The following is a 19,565-nucleotide window of genomic DNA, read 5'->3' as shown; positions in this document are numbered from 1 at the left end:
TGATGTGGTCGAGAAGGTAGTGGGATGACAAAAGAGGACATTGGAAACTTCCATGATGGAGAGAGGGGAAAAGTGGAGAATGTTGTGGTATATTCAGGAGAGAGCAGATTAGCTGGTAGGAGTGGTAAGAACTGAATGCTAAAGATGGCCACCTTTTCCTGAATAAGGTTGCAAAATCATCAACAGTCGAGGTAGTTAAGGCAGATGATGAGGAGATGAACTGAGTGGTGAAAGCAGATAACAAGCAACAAATATCAGAAGTGTTGATAATCCTATTTTGAAAGATTACATTGGCAATAATAAAAGCCTTTTTTGCCTTGAAAGAGCTTTGGGACATTTCCTGCTTAATTAACTTAAACCATGAGGTATTTTTAAGTAATCTCAGGCTAAAATATAATACTTGTATACTTTATGTTATGCATGCATAAACAGTGGGATGCAAAAGTTTGGGCAACCTTGTTAATAGTCATTATTTTCCTGTATAAATCGTTGGTTGTTATGATAAAAGATGTCAGTTAAATATATCATATAGGAGACACACACAGTGATATTTGAGAAGTGAAATGAAGTTTATTGGATTTACAGAAAGTGTGCAATAATTGTTCAAACAAAATCAGGCAGGTGCATAAATTTGGGCACCACAAAAAAGAAATGAAATCAGTATTTTGTAGAACCGCCTTTTGCAGAAATTACAGCCTCTAAACGCTTCCTGTAGGTTCCAATGAGAGTCTGGATTGTGGTTGAAGGTATTTTGGACCGTTCCTCTTTACAAAACATCTCTAGTTCATTCAGGTTTGATGGCTTCCGAGCATGGACAGCTCTCTTTAACTCACACCACAGATTTTCAATTATATTCAGGTCTGGGGACTGAGATGGCCATTCCAGAATGTTGTACTTGTTCCTCTGCATGAATGCCTTAGTGGATTTTGAGCAGTGTTTCGGGTCGTTGTCTTGTTGAAAGATCCAGCCCCGGCGCAGCTTCAATTTGTCACTGATTCCTGGACATTGGTTTCCAGATCTGCTGATAGTGAGTGGAATCCATGCGTCCCTCAACTTTGACAAAATTCCCTGTCCCTGCACTGGCCACACAGCCCCACAGCATGATGGAACCACCACCATATTTTACTGTAGGTAGCAGGTGTTTTTCTTGGAATGTGTGTTCTTTTTCCTCCATGCATAACGCCCTTTGTTATGCCCAAATAACTCAATTTTAGTTTCATCAGTCCACAGCACCTTATTCCAAAATGAAGCTGGCTTGTCCAAATGTGCTTGAGCATACCTCAAGCGGCTCTGTTTGTGCTGTGGGCAGAGAAAAGTCTTCCTCTGCATCACTCTCGTATACAACATCTCCTTGTGTAAAGTGCGCCGAATGGTTGAACGATGCACAGTGACTCCATCTGCTGCACGATGATGTTGTAGGTCTTTGGTGCTGGTCTGTGGGTTGACCCTGACTGTTCTCACCATTTGTCGCTTCTGTCTATCCGAAATCTTTCTTGGTCTGCCACTTCGAGGCTTAACTTGAACTGAGCCTGTGGTCTTCCATTTCCTCAATATGTTCCTAATTGTGGAAACAGACAGCTTAAATCTCTGGGACAGCTTTCTGTATCCTTCCCTAAACCATGATGGTGAACAATCTTTGTCTTCAGGTCATTTGAGAGTTGTTTTGTGACCCCCATGTTGCTACTCTTCAGAGAAAATTAAAGGAGGAGGGAAACTTACAATTGACCCCCTTAAATACTCTTTCTCATTATAGGATTCACCTGTGTATGTAGGTCAGGGGTCACTGAGCTTACCAAGCCAATTTGAGTTCCAATAATTAGTTCTAAAAGTTTTGGAATCAATAAAATGACAACGGTGCCCAAATTTATGCACCTGCCTGATTTTGTTTGAACAATCATTGCACACTTTCTGTAAATCCAATAAACTTCATTTCACTTCTCAAATATCACTGTGTGTGTCTCCTATATGATATATTTAACTGACATTTTTTATCATAACAACCAACGATTTATACAGGAAAATAATGACTATTAACAAGGTTGCCCTCATTTTTTTGTATTTGTTGTTAGTAGTTGTGTTTGCATTTGTGTCTTGAAAACTAATGATGAAGTAAGAGTTTCTTAGAAATAGGGAATTATGTTACTGTTAATGATCCTCTCACCCCAACCTCTCCCTCTCCCACATTTTTTAACAGCCTCTAGTGATGTATGTCCATCCACAAGCCTTCCACCATTGGTAGAAGGTCAGCTACGTTGCTTTTTAAGAGTTACAGTCAGCAAAATATTATGGACAGTCCAGAAGCCTCCTACTGCTCCATATGTCAGACTCAGATGGTGGGGGGAGTCATCAGACGGGACTATTTTCCGCCCCAGAGATGGTCTTCAGATTGAACAAAGAGAAATAAAGACAACTGCTCGTTTTGCCATTCGATGTGGTCCAAAACAGTTTACATCTTATCTCACAGGTAACATTTTGGAATACTACACCTTTTTATATATACTGCTCAAAAAAATTAAATGAACACTTTTTAATCGGCGTATAGCATCAAGTCAGTGAAATGTTGGGGATATTGATATGGTCAGTTAAGTAGCAGAGGGGGTTGTTAATCAGTTTCAGCTGCTTTGGTGTTAATGAAATTAACAATAGGTGCACTAGAGAGGCAACAATGAGATGACCCCCAAAGCAGGAATGTTTTAACAGGTGGAGGCCACTGACATTTTTCCTCCTCATCTTTACTGACTATTTTTTCCACTAGGTTTGCATTAGGCTACAGTCATTGTCACTACTGGTAGCATGATACCTGGACCCTACAGAGGTTGCACAGGTAGTCCAACTCCTCTGGGATGGTACATCAATATGTGCCATTGCCAGAAGGTTTGCTGTGACTCCCAGCACAGTCTCAAGGGCATGGAGGACATTCCAGGAGACAGGCAGTTACTCTAAGAGAGCTAGACAGGGCCGTAGAAGGTCGTTAACCCAACAGCAGGACCAGTATCTGCTCCATTGGGCAAGGAGGAACAGGATGAGCACTGCCAGAGCCCTATGAATGACCCCCAGCAGGCCACTGGTATGAATGTCTCAGACCAAACAATCAGAAACAGACTTCATGAGGGTGGCCTGAGGGCCCGATGTCCTCTAGTGGGCCCTGTTCTCATTTCCCAGCACCGTGGATATTTGCCATAGAATACCAGAATTGGCAGATCCACCACTGGCACCGTGTGCTTTTTACAGATGAGAGCAGGTACACCCTAAGCACACGTGACATATATGAAAAGGTCTGGAAAGCCGTGGAGAACGTTATGCTGCCTGTAATGCCATTCAGCATGACCAGTTTGATGGTGGGTCAGTGATGATCTGGAGAGGCATATCCATGGAGCGATGCACTGACCTCTACAGGCTAGAAAATGGCACCTTGACTGCCATTAGGTATCGGGATGAAATACTTGGACCCATTGTCAGACCCTGTGCTAGTGCAGCGGGTCCAGGGTTCCTCCTGGTGCACGACAATGCCCGGCCTCATGTGGCGAGAGTATGCAGGCAGGAGTATGAAGAAATTGATACCATTGACTGGCTCCATTTAGGTCTGGCTCTTGCCTGACCTAAATCCAATAGAACACTTCTGGAACATTATGTTTTGGTCCATCTGACGCTGCCAGGTTGCACATCAGACTGTCCAGGAGATCAGAGATGCCCTGGTCCAGATCTAGGAGGAGATCCCTCAGGACACCATCTGTCGTTTCATTAGGAGCAGATTTTGAGTTGCTGCAATGAAATTTCAGCAAAATGGACTAGCCTGTCGCATCATTTTTTCACTTTGATTTTTGAGGTGTCTTTGAATTCAGCCCTCTGTAGGTTGATAATTTTCATTTCCATCAAACAATGTGGCATCCTTTCTTCCTAACACATTACCCAGTCCATATCAGTATAAATATCCAGCATGATTTTTTTTCCCCATTGATATCTGATGTGTTTTCAAAGTGTTCCTTTAATTCTTTTGAGCAATTTATTATATTCCTTGTTTAACATAGAATTATGAAATGTTTATGTGATTAATATTTGGATAATATTGTCTATTAATTGACCAGTCAGTCATTTATGTTACAGTATAGTAATAGCCTAGTTCTAACAGATATCATGTTCTTATAGTCTACACTCATCTTCACACAGGGTATGATAGATCACAGACATCTGGAATACGTAACCAAGTAGTGTAAATGTCTATGGAGATTTTCATAACTTGACTTAATGTCATTTGGGGGAAATTTAATTAATAAGAATTGCCAAGCACGCTTTTGTCAGAATTGTTGTAGTGTTTTTATAGTCCATTTTGAAGCAGGAGCAATTGTGAATATATGCAGTTCATTTAGATCAGTTTCAGTTTAACATGTCAACAGAATAAGGAGACATGAATGTGGCAACACAATCACTTGCTTATTGTACCAGCTTTCAGTCTTTCATAACATCAAAAAGGTATAAATAATGCCATAGGTACAAGAAGGAAATGACATATCATGGTGGTATGTCTTTCACAAGTATGCTTTGAACAAGAAGAAGCAGCACCACCTGTAGTTACTCTGAGTTGTATGATTTGAATTGGATGATTTCTGAGACTCTTCAGAATTCCAGAAAGTGGAGCACAGATTTTGTTTCTGGTCAGTAGCATTAATACACACAAATATTTTTCAAGGACTCTCTTATAGGAAAACCTTTAGGAAAGCCATAAATAGTTATTTGTGAGCCACCCGTAATTAGAAGTGGATCCTACACATAGCAGTACACATTTTTCTAACTTATGGAAAACAAATAAGCAAAATAATGTCACTGTCATAACGGTAAAAATAGCAATGAAATAAGATATTATTTATGCAGTCCTGAAAGTGTTTTTTCAACAGCAGCTACTGTTGAACAGCAGTATGTTTCTAAAGGTGAGACCAATGATAAGATCAGATGGCTGGGTAGGACAGAAAAAATTAAAGAAAACAAAATTCCAGGGACAAGAAGGTGGAGAAAAAATAAATCTACAGAAGTTCCAAGGCCAAAAGACCTCCCACCCCTACTAGGCATTCTCCCTAACATAAATATACTTATGTAGTTTCTTTTTTTATTTATTTAAGGATTCAATGCACTGGGTCTCATGTAAAGTTAGGGTATCCACTTTCATTTGAACATCACAGGCTGCACAGTGCTTTGATCAGGGGTGGGGGCGATGGTGCAGGTGCAAAATGCCACCATAGACAAAACTGTAAAGAAAGCATAGTAAATAATAACGATTGCATGTCCATGAAGAATATGATATTTATGTGCATGCTAAGTCCAGCAGAAGTAGAACTTAAATGTAGCTATGAAAAAGTCAAATTAAAATCTGGGTTTTTGGGAGTTTTTTTTTTTTTAAATGTTCCATGGTGTAGGCTTGTCAGATTTCTGGTGCATAGCAGCAAAAGGTCGCCTAACCACTTCTGTTATGCTTAGCACTTGGAATATTAAGCAGGCCACTATAAAAAGATCTAAGGGTTATGACTTGGATTGTAGGGGGTACATGCATTCCAAAATATAGGAAGGAGCAAGATTATTTAAAGGTTTATATACCATTAGATGTATTTTTAAGTCAGTTCTAAAGGGCTCAGGTAACCGCTGTTAAAAAGCTAAAGCTGGTGAGATGTGCACAAATTTTCTTTTCCTGGTTAAGATTCTTGCTGCTGCTTTCCAAACTAAATGCGACTGATTAATGGTTACTCAGGTTGTCCGGTAGGAGTGCATTTTAGTAATCTAGTTGACTAAAAACAAAAAAAGATTAAATTAATTTCTCAACATCTTGCAATATTATAAGAGATTTAACTTTTGCAATGTTACTTAAATGGAAAAATGCAGTCCTAGTAATATGGTTAACTTGCGATTTAAAGGTCTTAAGTCCATGATAATCCCTAAATCTTTACTTCCACATTGCCTTTTAATGCTAAGGCATCAACTTTATTTCTAAGATCATCAATATTTCCATTTTTGACAAATATGATTTTTGGGTTTTCCTTATTTGGCTTGAGGAAGTTCCTGTTCATCCATTCAGAAATACAAGCAAGACATTGGATGAGAAGGACCAGAGTGTCAGGGTGATCGGGTGCTATAGATAAGTAGAGCTGCATGTCATTTGCATAGGTGATTCAATTTACCTTGTGTTTCGGTATAATCTGGCCTAATGTTAGCATGTATAGTGTGGTCCAGATCTAATTATGCAATTTTCATTACGCTCTAACTTATTAAGTTTATTACATAGAAAATCACCCAAAAAATCCCTGACCATCAAGAAGTGTGCGAACTAACGACATGAAGAATCATCTTTGCACCGAACTGGAATCGTCCCCGCAAAAATCAAAGTCATCCAGACGATCTGGATCTGCATAATTAGATCTGGACCACCCTGTTGATTAAAAATAACAGTGGGTCCAGAATATATCCTTGTGGTACACTGTGTACAATACAGTGAATCCCTGATTGCAATAACCACAGCTAATAAAGAATTTTCTATTTGTTAAGTAAGACTAAAACCAATTTAAGACACTGCCCGAGAGACCCATCCACTGTGGTCTGCGGTGTCAAATGCTGTGTTCTGGTCTAGGAGAACAAGAACAGATATGCTACCAATGTCAGCAGTAACCATTTACTATTTTAGCTGTACTATGATTTGTCCTAAAACATGACTGAAACTTATCAAGAATATAATGTATAGTCATTTAAATGGCAAAAATTTGCTTTTTTCAAGACTTATCCTTTAAAAAAAGCCAGTTGGAAAAATATCTAAATTTGTCAAAAAGGAGTCTAATGTAAATTATGCATTCGTACTTGCTGGCGGTTTTCTTATTGGTAAACTTTAGTCACCTTTACTCAAGATGACTGTGTGATGTATAACTCCTTTAATCACTTGGTAAGACTGCAAAAAATTGTATTGATTATATCATCAGTACTACATTTAGCACAATGACTTGATGATACAAATAGCAATCTATATGTAAGATCACAGTAAATCAACGACAGTTTAAGAAAAACAATGTAGAAATTCAAAATAGATGCAAGTTTTTCAAAGCCTAAACAGTCATTGCATTTTGTGAAGAATTGTTTTTTCAAATAGTATCTAAAGGTAAATAATGTTACTATGTTGGTAATATTAGTAATTATGTTTAAAATTAAAATAGTAGCTATGAAGGTTAAGAAATAATAACACTAATAACCAATCTTTCTGCTAAACTGAGTATTTCTGTTAATCACTTTCTCCATCTATTTTTAGATATGGGAATGCTTGTGTTAGAAGTGATGACAAAACTAGATCATCTTCCTTTGGGTCGTGTACAAATAAATGGGATTCCAAAGTTGTCTCCAACACATTCCATTAGTGGATTTTACACAGTAGTTTCACCTACGTCTGAAAAACTTGGAGAAATACAGGTAAAGAGCTGTATTTAGGTCAATTTTTGTTTTCAGCTCAATAGTCTGTAATGTAGTGTCTTCGTACAAATTCATAATGCATATCTCATTTTAACTCTTTTTGTTTTTGATGATGGTAACAACATGCTTGATGCTTGACCAAACCCCACTGTCTTCAGCAACTTTATCTACCCACTCATGTTAAAGTTCCATATGCTGCCAGACTGCCTGAGAGATATATTCCCTCAAGCATGTCCTCAGTCTGTTCTGTGTTTTATCTTACTGTGCTGTGCTTAGAATACCTTATCTGGAAGTCATGAATGGAGAATTCTCACTACATACCCAAACCATATCAAATGAATCCTCTTAATCTGAAGAATCAACTGTTCTACTCCAAGATCCTAATGTATTGCTGAGCTGAGCTCCTACATGTCTATGATGTCACACCTTACTCTGTCATGGAGAGCAAGTCCTGCAATCCTACACAGGAACCTAATTTTTGACTGCTTGTATTCATGATCTCATTTGTTTGGTGATTACCTAGAGCTTATGAGTAATGATGAGAGAACCCACACAGTTCACTTCACCATGAGTTTGGTGAAATCACTATTCAGGAACTTTGCAGAACTCTGCAAAATGCATTGTGATTAATGGGGAAGGAGGAACTAAACTCGTTTTGAGAGACTTTTAAAGGTGCAGTGGTCCTTTAACTTTCCCTTGGGGCTAGGGAAGTGTCTGCCAATTAGCTGGACCATTTATTGTGGACAAAAATGTAATCTGTGCTGTGAAGCAGCAGTGGTAACCACTGTATTCCCCCTGCCTCAAACAACAAAAGATGTAGACAGAACAATAACCATAAACAAAGTACAACAAATGACCACAAACTAGCAGAAAACGTAAATAAATATGTATCAATGCGCTCACAGAGTTCCAGTGTTGGAGTACACATTGATTGTGCTTTTATTATTTCATAAGGTCTCCTGTGTTTTGTGATGACAGAAGTGGGAGAAAGAGGATTTCCTTGAGGCTTGTTTTGAATGATGCAGGGGCACATGGCTAATTGTGCATACAAACTAGCCATGTGGAGCTGCTTCCGCCAGCCCACAGGGAATCTTGTTATATAATCAGTGGAAATACTCATGGTATTCTCATTATGGTAAACTAATATACTGCTCAAATGAAAATACTGCAAGTTTTTCTTTTAATTACATTTGGAGTGGAAGGCTGGAGTAGTGATCGAGTTGTGATATCATACATGTGCAAAGCAGATCGGCAATGATCTTAAAGTAGGCATGTGGTAAAGTTCTGCATGTGGCTGCTACACGTCTATGATGTCACACCGGCCTCGTAAAGCATGATGGGACACTGGGAAAAAATATTTGTCTAAGCCAGCCGTAAGGCAGATTTCCAGGAAAATCTTCAGCGAACAAGGTCACTGTTCAATACAGCATATATGCCACTTCCAAAATAAAGCCTTGATGAACTCCCCGTGTCTGCGTGGGTTTCCTCTGGGTACTCCAGTTTCCTCTCACAGTCCAAAGACATGCGTGTTAGCTGCATTGGCGATTCTAAATTGTCCCTAGTGTGTGCTTGGTCTGTTTGTGTGTGTTTGCCCTGCGGTGGGCTGGCACCCTGCCCAGGGTTTGTTTCCTGCCTTGTGCCCTGTGTTGGCTGGGATTGACTCCAGCAAACCCCCATGACCCTGTAGTTAGGATATAGCAAGTTGGATAATGGATGGATGGATGAACTTCGCTCGTCAACAGTACTTTTGGATATGGATGTAGACTGACTGTTGAATCAAAAGTACTTAACATCTACAGTAGGTTACGACAAAACTGTTGTTGCACCAAACCATTCAATATCATGAACTCCTCTCCCCTCACTCGCTAACAAGACACTAGAGTACTTGATCCCCTGCAATTGGGACAACTTATCAATCCTTACCTAAGAGAGAGGGAGAGGGTTATTATCTCAGCTTTAGAGAGTGGGATTCTTATCCCAACTGCATTGCTTTCAGCTGTGTACTGCACCAGTACATGTTGAAATCAAGAGGACAACATTATTTGCAGTAAGCATATAAGCAATCATTAGTTTCCCAAACCAGATATTCCCCATTCCTCTCTTTTCCCTTGATATCCTGTCTATGAAAGTCATGAATAGGAAAATAAACAAGACGGCTACAAGGCCAACTCCAGCATTACACAATCAATATAGCACTATGTTTGCAAGCACAATTTTCACTTCACAGATACAAAAACAGAACAGCATACACCAGCAGCCTGGAGAGCCATACTGTTGAAGCATCCCTGACAAGATATTACAGTATGCATGAAAATAATAATTTCCCAAATCCACAATATATATTTAAAGGATTGTCGGATCTCCTTGATGTCTCTAATATTTGTACAAAATGAAGAGCTGTTGCACTGTTCCATGGTCTGTATGGGATTTGATTATTTTTCTTTCTAATGTTGATTTTTTTGGATGGAATCTCTGTTCCTGTACCCCAACATAGATTTTTCTTGAGAATTTGGGAAATATAATCTGTCATTAATTGTAACACAGGCACTTTGTGAGAACAGCCTAGGTAACATTGCATCTGCTCTGCCTGAACCTTTGTATTATTTTCCATAGCCTCTTTGAAGCTGTCTGCAAGTCATTCTCCATGGCTTTACCAAACTCCATCCACTCATGAGCTTTTGCTTCCACCATTGTTAATTGTTATTAGTTATTTTCTTTTTGCATGTTGGTACTTTTCAGTCAAATCTAAAAATTTGCTAACTTTGCCCAAAATGTCTCTTCAACTTGAACGCTACTCCTACTGGTGGTGATCACTAGTGGATCCTAGGGCTGTCTACAGTACAGGCACCAAACAACCTTTTCACCATTGCAGCATCCTGCACTACAAAGGAGCTTAACACAGTCGGCCAGACTATACATCACTTGTACAGGAAGCTTCTTTGGAGTTGAATCAATATAAAAGAAAAAATAAAATTGAATCTACGATACCTGCATTGAATTTGTTTGTCAATGTATCAAACCTGAATGGATTACACAGGTTTGGAAATATTATGTTTTGTCACTCTAAAACTTTGTCACAATAAGTTTACAACTTCTACTTGAAGCTATCTATTTCTACATCTATCTAATCCTTGATAAGGTAATGTAATACTATTTCCAATAATCATTTTGTAATTAACAAATTTACAGTACCTTATGTTTTAATTTTAATCATGCAATCTTTCTTTACACAGTATTTAGTTTTGCAACATAAGATATGAAAATAATTTCAAGTATATTTGACTCCTGCAGGCTCAACATTTTCTTCATGTTTAATAGAAACGTATATAAGCCAATTCAGAAGAAAGTTCTTATTTATAAGAGAAAGTACAGTCCACAATCCATTTTCCACAGTTCCGCAATTTTAAAAGTGCATAAAACCAAATTATTTTGGTAAGTTTTGTTTTTACAGCCATATGTGATCAACTGCAAAGTTGTTTGCTGACACACTTTAAGCCATGGCTTTAGAGTCTTTGTGCAGGAGGGAGTGATTTCAGATGCATTCAATGAAGGAGTGCACTTCCTGCATCCTAATGTCTTTTTCAGACTTGAGTCTGAATAGTTTTAGAACTACTTCACTTTATCACTTAAAAGTGATGTAAATTTTAATGTGATGTCAAAAATAATGGCAGAAAATTTTACAAATGCTATTTCTGCATTCATTGTACAGAACACAAAGAGTAGTTCAAAATATCCTACAATTATTTACACATAGTCTAAAAAAAATGCATGTAAAGGACACAAAATTACTGAAGTATAATGCTGGAGTTTGAAGTCAGGCTCCAACTGCTATATACTTTAGTTCGGGAAAAAAATGCTCAAATATAAAGAAGATAATTCCCTCTCAGGGAATCCAAAAATTCTTAAACGTATCTAGCTCCAACCATTTCAGACGAGGGACAGAGAAAATGTGACACTGCAATGGCATGTGTTGTTGTTTTAATTTTCTTTTCATTTTAAGAATGCCTTTTCTTATTACTAATTTTTTAATGGTTGTGTTTTCTTTTAATTCTAACAATGATTTTTGTTTATAACAGGTTTAGCCTTATTTGCTTTAAATACTGTACTGTATTGTGAAGAGAGTGTAGTTCACTATACTCAATACAGCTAATGAAATCTATATAGTAAATACTGTAATGCTGTACTTTTATTCTGTATTTTTTGCCATTGTCTTGATTTTGTTGATGTTAAATACCTTTTTGTAAAGATGAGCATTGAAAAGAAATCGTTGTTATAGGCTAGAGGTTTTACTGATTTGACAAAGCCAAGTTTCCATTTCAGGTGGCGCAGTGGTAGCGCTGCTGCCTCGCAGTTAGGAGACCTGGGTTCGCTTCCCGGGTCCTCCCTGCGTGGAGTTTGCATGTTCTCCCCGTGTCTGCGTGGGTTTCCTCCGGGCGCTCCTGTTTCCTCTCACAGTCCAAAGACATGCAGGTTAGGTGGATTGGCGATTCTAAATTGGCCGTAGTGTGTGCTTGGTGTGTGGGTGTGTTTGTGTGTGTCCTGCGGTGGGTTGGCACACTGCCCGGGATTGGTTCCTGCCTTGTGCCCTGTGTTGGCTGGGATTAGCTCCAGCAGACCCCCGTGACCCTGTGTTTGGATTCAGTGGGTTGGAAAATGGATGGATGAAGTTTCCATTTCTGAAAATTCAACCACCAACAAATGTTATTAGTTATGCAAAGTTTTGCATTGGGTATTGCAAATTTTAGATGCACTGGTATTGAGAGAGATATGCATATTTTCATGTTTTTTTCCCATTTCAAGGTATCCCTTGCATTGGAACCGCTATCTGAAACGTACGACAGCAGCAGCCCAGTACCCACTACTGATACAAGTATAGATACAGTTCCAGCATACTTCCCAAAGTCACTTATTGGTTCAAGTGCAGCAAATACACCAAGGTAAAAAGTTTGTCTTATTTTGAAATGGAAAAAAGGATAGTTTTCAATAATTTGGGGAATTACATCTGGCAAAATGAACAAGGAACTTAGACTTGCATCATATTAATTTTCTTTAATAGTGTATTTATTTTTTTTATAAAATTCAGATTAGTAGAATTAGAGTTGGAATGATAGTTTTCTTAGTCTTGATAGAATACAGTATACTTTTTTGAATGTATTTATCTGATCATTTAGTCTGGGTGCTGGACAATAATAACAATATTAATAGCAATGACCCTGAGAATTTTTTTGATCTTATGTCATTGAAAAGCCATGATCTGAGCTCAAACCTGATCATTTAGTAAAATTTCCTTATGTGCTTGTTAATCACAGTGCTGGCTGAGGGTAGCATGGCAATAAGCTAAAGGGGTTTACGGATATTGAGAGATGCATGAAAGTATCAATGCCAAGGCATGAAGTTTATTTTATCTTTAGAAGGCTTAGCCTTTTACAGTTTTTCTAAAATTGTCAATGTTCTTTTCAAAGCAGGGTCAGAAAAACATTTATGGAATTTTGTATTTTGTTCTGCTTTGCTGTTTTATCTAGAGGAAGAGATCATTTATACTTCCATGAAAATGGTAAAACATCAAAGGGTTTACCTCCAGATGCAAAAGTTGAACCTGTTTTAGAAAATGTCAGACAAACATTTAACCCTCAAAAATCACAGTTTTCTCGAGAAGTGACACCAGGTTTATCAAGAGAAATTTCTACAAGGAATGAAAAGCCTATAATACAAGCAAGTAGTAATGCATCCAAAGACCTTATTTCAGGTTTGTATTAAGTTATTGTAAAAGATATCCAACCCTGGTTGCAACTCTGCATGACATAGTGGATAAAGCACTGTGTTGTAAACCTCAAAGTTGTCTTTTTATTTAGCACAATGCCATTGGACCCAAAGCAATAAAGTGTACAAATGTTTCTGTCATAAAAACACATATAAACATTTGTATTGCATCTCTGTATGCAAAATACCTTAGGATGGTGTTAGGTATAGAAAAGTTTCATGTAACATGAAGATTGTAGTGTGACATCGCTAACCTTAGTTAGGTGAGTGTAAACTGCCTAAGAGTAAGCTCTGCTCAAGATGTAGAATATGTTCCACTTCTGTGAGAGGTATTTTGGATAACTGTGCATGAGGTATTTAAGTTCCATGAAAAATGCGAGTTTGAGAAGGTAGTGATTTTATTGGCATTGAAAACAATATGCCCCAAGCTAATATTTGACAAATGAATACATTTATCCTAATTTAAAAATACACACCTAGATAAAGAGAGTTCTGGTGAGTATAAGGTGCTACATAAAATAAAGATTGATGGTTGATCAGAGTCTGTACAAATGGAGCAGCACATGAAACGTAAAACTGTTTTTCTATTGGATGATGTGTGGTAAAACGCATTTGGCTACTAGACTGTAAATATCTTTCCACAGCAAATTTTAAACATCCCATCCTGAAAAACATGTTTATTTTCTTTTGGGAAAATATTTAAGTTAACATTTTGTTACCATGTACAAATATCTAAATACACAATTAGTTAAAAATGCGATTCCCAGTTCCACCCCTGTTTTATATACTAGTGCAAAAGGAACTTGATAGAGAATATTATGAGATAATAACACCATTCATAACATTTAAATGAGCAGTTTAGGAAGTTGTATTAGTTTGTTGGAAGGTAATTGAGGTCATGGACAATTTCTTCTCCCAGTTTTATGGTATCTATGAATGTATGGTATTGTGAATTTCCCCTTGGGATTAATAAAGTATCTATCTATCTATGTATGTATGTATGGATGGATGGTATAGTTCCATTGTTTCTTAAACCTTTATATCCATTATAGCTTTTATGTCTTTAATGTGTGAAAGACTTGTCATTTGTAAAAACTGAAAACAGAATTTTCATCAATTTTTATTCATATAAAAGTAATGTGCTTTTATTTTAGTTGAACATACAATTTTCTACATCCTTTGTGACCCCAAACTGGCTTAAATGGATTTGAAAAAGGGTGAATGGACTGGCGGATATAGACTTTTGAAACCTATTGAAAACTGTGTAATATGACATTGTCTGATTTCTGTATGTTCCAAAACAGTGCTTTAGTCATCACTTATTTGTTAATGCTATTGTTTTAAAATGTAATGAAAATAAATATGCAGTGAGGTACAGTAATTAAAGGGACTTTGGGGGGTCATCTGCACATAGAAAACAGCAATCATGATTTACCATTACTTTTTCATTCATTTTATTTTCTTTATTAGAAAATAAAATTAAAATTGTGTTTAGTGTTCTTTGCTTTAGTGCTAAGGAAGTTAAAGAGAGCTATTTTTATAAATAATTGCTATTGCTTTAGTTCTTCCTGTTATATAAACCTGTGTAAAATTGAATAATACAGATCTAAAAATTAGAACAGCTTTTACAAAAAACACTGAAATTAAAATAAATAGAGTTTAAATTAATTTTTTTAAGTTTTATCAATTGGGATGACATGATTGCAGGTGATAATTTAATCTTGAGGTTAAGCCCAGATAAATATTTTAATTAATATTTTTGGAAAATATTCTGTTAACAGTGCTTCTAGACCGTGGGAACAAACTCAGGAATGCAATGGTGGTGTCTGCATTACAATCCAGCCTGAATTTAAACTCTGCTAATCAAGATATTCCTCTTAAAATGCCAAATAATTGTGACACCACACCACTTCCAGAGTAAGCATGCTTTTTGGTTCTTTTTCTCATTTCCATGTGCATTTTACTGCATAGAACTGTAAATGTAATATTGGTTAATAATAATAATAAAAATTATGAGCTTGATTACAAATAAGGTATTTAATCAAGTTTAAGAAATTGGGCTTTCATTGTGTTCATGCTATTGAAATTTTATGGTTTAAACTTAATTCACAGCAAAATATCAGAACTCTCACATTTTATTGCATTCCTTCTTTTTTTTCATTTTTCAAACACACATTGTAAACAGCTAGATGCTTTAAATTTCAATCTGTTGAAACTCATAACTTCCAGTGTTTCTTCTTAATACTGGTAAGCTGCACAGTCTAATATTTTCATACTCAAACTTCTTGCCTTGTGGTATGAGCAGTACATACTAATGGTCCTGGGCAGTGAGTGCTAAGATGACAAAGTTCAGAGATTGCCCAAGGAGTACTTTGGAGGGTGCAGTCTGTTCCAACTCTGCTTTAAGGTTGACAGAGGGTTTTAAGTAATCAACAGAATTTGGGGCACCTGTGCAAACTGTTCGCTTCAGCTTGCAAGACTTAATTTATTACTGCAGAACATTTGTAGAAGGCCCATTTGTAATATTCTGATATTTCCTTTTTTTACCAAGGATAATTGAGCTAGTACTAGCAATGCTCAGAACAGCAGAGATGCAATCTGTGTTTCAGACTGCAATGTCCTTTGTGCCCTGAGACATTTAAATTGCAGGAAAGCATTAGGTCCAGATGAAATCACTGGGCACATTCTTAAATCATTTGCCAATCAGCTAGCTGGAGTGTTTACATACATCCTCAATGACTATTTAGCCCAGTCTGTGGTTCCTGCCTGTTTTAAAAAATCTGTTATTGTACTCATGCCAAAGAACAACAAACCCCCGTGCCTTAATGGTTACCGTCCTGTAACACTAATGTCTCTTGTCATAAAGTGCTTTGAGGGGATTATTAAAGACTCCATCTGCTCCTTCCTTACAAAGGACTTTGATTCACTCCACCTTGCATACCATACCAACAGATCTACAGATTATGCCATCTCACATATTCTGCACACCTTTGTGTCCCACATAGACAGCAACAAGGGGAATTATGTAAGATTGTTGTTTATAGACTACAGCTCAGTCATTGTCCCCCACTTATTGGACACAAAGCTTAAAGACCGGAGTGGTGGTTCTGTGCTTAAAGGATCTGGGTTGGTAACTCGAAGGAATGCTGCTTCATTGGGCCCTTTAGCAAGGCCTTTAACCTGCAATTGCTCCAGGGGTGCTGTACAAATAGCTGACCCTCACTTACCCTGAGTAAGTTTGGGTATGCAAAAAAGAGCACAGCTCCAACACAATTGTTACGTTTACTGGTGACACAGTGGTCTTGGGCCTCATTTCCAACAATGACAAGGAGGCATATCTGGATGAGGTAGTAAACCTGGAAGCATAGTGGCAGGCTCATAACCTGGTTTTCAAGACCAAGGAGCTAGTGATGGATTTTAGGAGGAAGCAGCATCAGATCTACAGCCCTATCAGCATAAACGGAGGTCCTATTGAGAGGGTGAGCAGCTTCAGATACCTGGGTGTGCACATCACTAAGGATATGACATGGCCCCAGTACACATTTATCTCCTGAGGCAACAAATAAAATCCTGAATCTTGAATCTTTCAGTTTTTGCCAAACTAAATTTTAAATGTAAACCTCTGGCATTTTATTGCTTACCTTTTCACAATTCTAAGTCATTCATTGCATTTCAACTGATAAAATTTGAAGAAAAGCTGGAAAAACAGAAGTGCTCTAAAACTTGTGACCAGTAGTGTGTATATTAAAAAGTGTACAATTTACAGTATTTGTTGTTACTTATATCAGTGGTATTCATATAATGTAAAATGTTAACTTTCCTTTGACATTTTTTGATTTCATGTTTACAGTTAATCTATAGATCTTGAATGGTTTAACTATGTCACACCACCTTATTGTTATGCTTAATAGTATATTTAATTTTCTTTCTTTTCATTGCAGAGGCCATGTGGTATCATCAGGGAATTTGTTTAAAAACCTACTTGAATCCGAGAATAATGCTGCAAACTCAAATGTGTTGCCTTTGTCAAACTATCCAGATAAAGAGTTGCCCACAGACATTGAAAATAGAGCTATTCACTTGCTTTTGGGCAGGTAAAAACTTCTATACGTTTTACTTGAAAGGAGGGGAGAAAAATTTGTTTCTGCACTAGGCGGTACTCTCATTCACTCAGTTTGAAAAGTTTCTCTTTTAGTTTACAATATGTTCATATCTATTACTTTTTTCTTTAATTTTAGTATTTGCAGTATTGATACATTTTCAATATTCTGTTTCTCTTTCTCTCTTTCCCTCTTTTTATGCATTTTTCCTATTTTTTTTTATTTTATATGGGTAAATAACTTCTGTACCAATCCATTAATTTGCAGTTGTCATACTGGGCTGGGCGCAAGCCTGCCTCAGAGGGTGTTTTATATTTGGGATGTAAAGAACACAATTATCATGCTGGTTAGCCCCCATAACAACCTAGAACAACTCCAACTCCCCCTCTCCCATTAAGTAATAGTTATATGATTCCTTTTTACATTGATACAAAAATGAACATTTCTGGGTACATTAAATCCCTAATTTACATTTCTATTAATTTTAGCATATGCGTTGAGAATATCAGTGTCATTTTATGTTTAGTTTGAATTATCCTAATTGTCAACAAAAGAGCCTTTTCTTAGTAAAAATATAACTGTATGTACTTTGTTGCAATTAAAAAATACAATTATTCAAAATATACGGATACATTGAGGTGTTTTTTTTTTTCTGTTTTCTCATTATGCACTGATAAAGACTTTATTAATATAAATGCCTTTGCCAGTTTTGAACCATATTGAAAAGAAGACCTCAGCTTTTTTGAAGTTAAATAAAAGATATGTTGTTTCTGTTTAGCTGCTTTGTTACAGGAGATATGGAACAAGAATATGCATATGGTATATGCATGATTTTATCTTTTTAATTCTTTTAAAAAAGTAAACACCTCATGTTAAAATGTACTGAACGTCAATTTGGAAATGGCACAAAACATTTTTGTTTAAGTTTGAACCTTACACTCTTTATCTGCATTTTTGGTTAGATTTAAATATTAATATATATTGTAATAATACTTGTGTGTTCATAGTGTTCTCTTTTTTTAGTGTAAGTTCACCTACTTTAAACTGCTGGGATGAAAATGCCTCTCCACCTGACTCTATATCTTGTGCCAGTAGTATTTATAATGACTGTGAACCAAGTAATCCTCTTTATGATGAGAGCTTGCTAGAGAAACTATTCTATAATCTTCCAGTAAGTGAAAAAAAGTTTTCTTTTAAGAATTTTTCCATTTTTTTCCAAGTTATGTATTTCATTTTTTTCCCCCACATTTTGCAGTCTGATACTAGTGGTGCTGATTTAAGCAGTGAAGGTGAAGCAGAACAATCTGTTGTTCTAAAGCATGTGGGAAGAAAGGAAAATCCAGATGAGCTTAGTGAGGTTTCTAGCAAGTTAAAGACTGCAAGGGACCAAAGGTAAATTGACCTATTTATTTTTTATGAATTCAATAAACTCCAATAATAATAATTCAATTCGGTTAATTTAGATTTTTTATTAATCAATTAAACAAATATACCTATAACTTCCCTAAAATGCAAGAATATATACAAACCGGATTCCAAAAAAGTTGGGACACTAAACAAATTGTGAATAAAAACTGAATGCAATGATGTGGAGATGGCAAATGTCAATATTTTATTTGTTGTAGAACGTAAATGACAGATCAAACGTTTAATCCGAGTAAATGTATCATTTTAAAGGAAAAATATGTTGATTCAAAATTTCACGATGTCAACAAATCCCAAAAAAGTTGGGACAAGTAGCAATAAGAGGCTGGAAAAAGTAAATTTGAGCATAACGAAGAGCTGGAAGACCAATAAACACTAATTAGGTCAATTGGCAACATGATTGGGTATAAAAAGAGCTTCTCAGAGTGGCAGTGTCTTTCAGAAGCCAAGATGGGTGGAGGATCACCAATTCCTACAATGTTGCGCAGAAAGATAGTGGAGCAATATCAGAAAGGTGTTACCCAGCGAAAAATTGCAAAGACTTTGCATCTATCATCATCAACTGTGCATAACATCATCCGAAGATTCAGAGAATCTGGAACAATCTCTGTGCATAAGGGTCAAGGCCATAAAACCATACTGGATGCCCGTGATCTCCGGGCCCTTAAACAACACTGCACCACAACCAGGAATGCTACTGTAAAGGAAATCACAGAATGGGCTCAGGAATACTTCCAGAAACCATTGTCAGTGAACACAATCCACCGTGCCATCCGCCGTTGCCAGCTGAAACTCTACAGTGCAAAGAAGAAGCCATTTCTAAGCAAGATCCACAAGCTCAGGCAT

At 36.9% G+C, this 19,565-nt stretch overlaps 1 protein-coding gene across 2 annotated transcripts in view; it reads left to right on the top strand.

Moving 5' to 3' along the window:
- The window catches only part of c2cd3 (C2 domain containing 3 centriole elongation regulator), a 92,785-nt gene that overhangs the window by 4,816 nt on the left and 68,404 nt on the right, over nucleotides 1–19,565 (top strand). For both annotated transcript variants that reach the window (XM_039744277.1, XM_039744278.1), the window contains exons 2-9: nucleotides 2,195–2,464; nucleotides 7,277–7,434; nucleotides 12,235–12,371; nucleotides 12,957–13,180; nucleotides 14,976–15,111; nucleotides 17,136–17,288; nucleotides 18,318–18,465; nucleotides 18,550–18,686. In XM_039744277.1, the coding sequence (XP_039600211.1) occupies nucleotides 2,195–2,464; nucleotides 7,277–7,434; nucleotides 12,235–12,371; nucleotides 12,957–13,180; nucleotides 14,976–15,111; nucleotides 17,136–17,288; nucleotides 18,318–18,465; nucleotides 18,550–18,686 (1,363 nt within the window). The remainder of the gene's footprint in view (nucleotides 1–2,194; nucleotides 2,465–7,276; nucleotides 7,435–12,234; nucleotides 12,372–12,956; nucleotides 13,181–14,975; nucleotides 15,112–17,135; nucleotides 17,289–18,317; nucleotides 18,466–18,549; nucleotides 18,687–19,565) is intronic.

This window comes from Polypterus senegalus, chromosome 2 (assembly GCF_016835505.1).
Source record: "Polypterus senegalus isolate Bchr_013 chromosome 2, ASM1683550v1, whole genome shotgun sequence".
In the NCBI taxonomy this organism is placed as follows: domain Eukaryota; kingdom Metazoa; phylum Chordata; class Cladistia; order Polypteriformes; family Polypteridae; genus Polypterus; species Polypterus senegalus.
The sequence above is the reverse complement of the archived record's forward strand: the minus strand, read 5'-3'. Positions and strand labels throughout refer to the sequence as shown.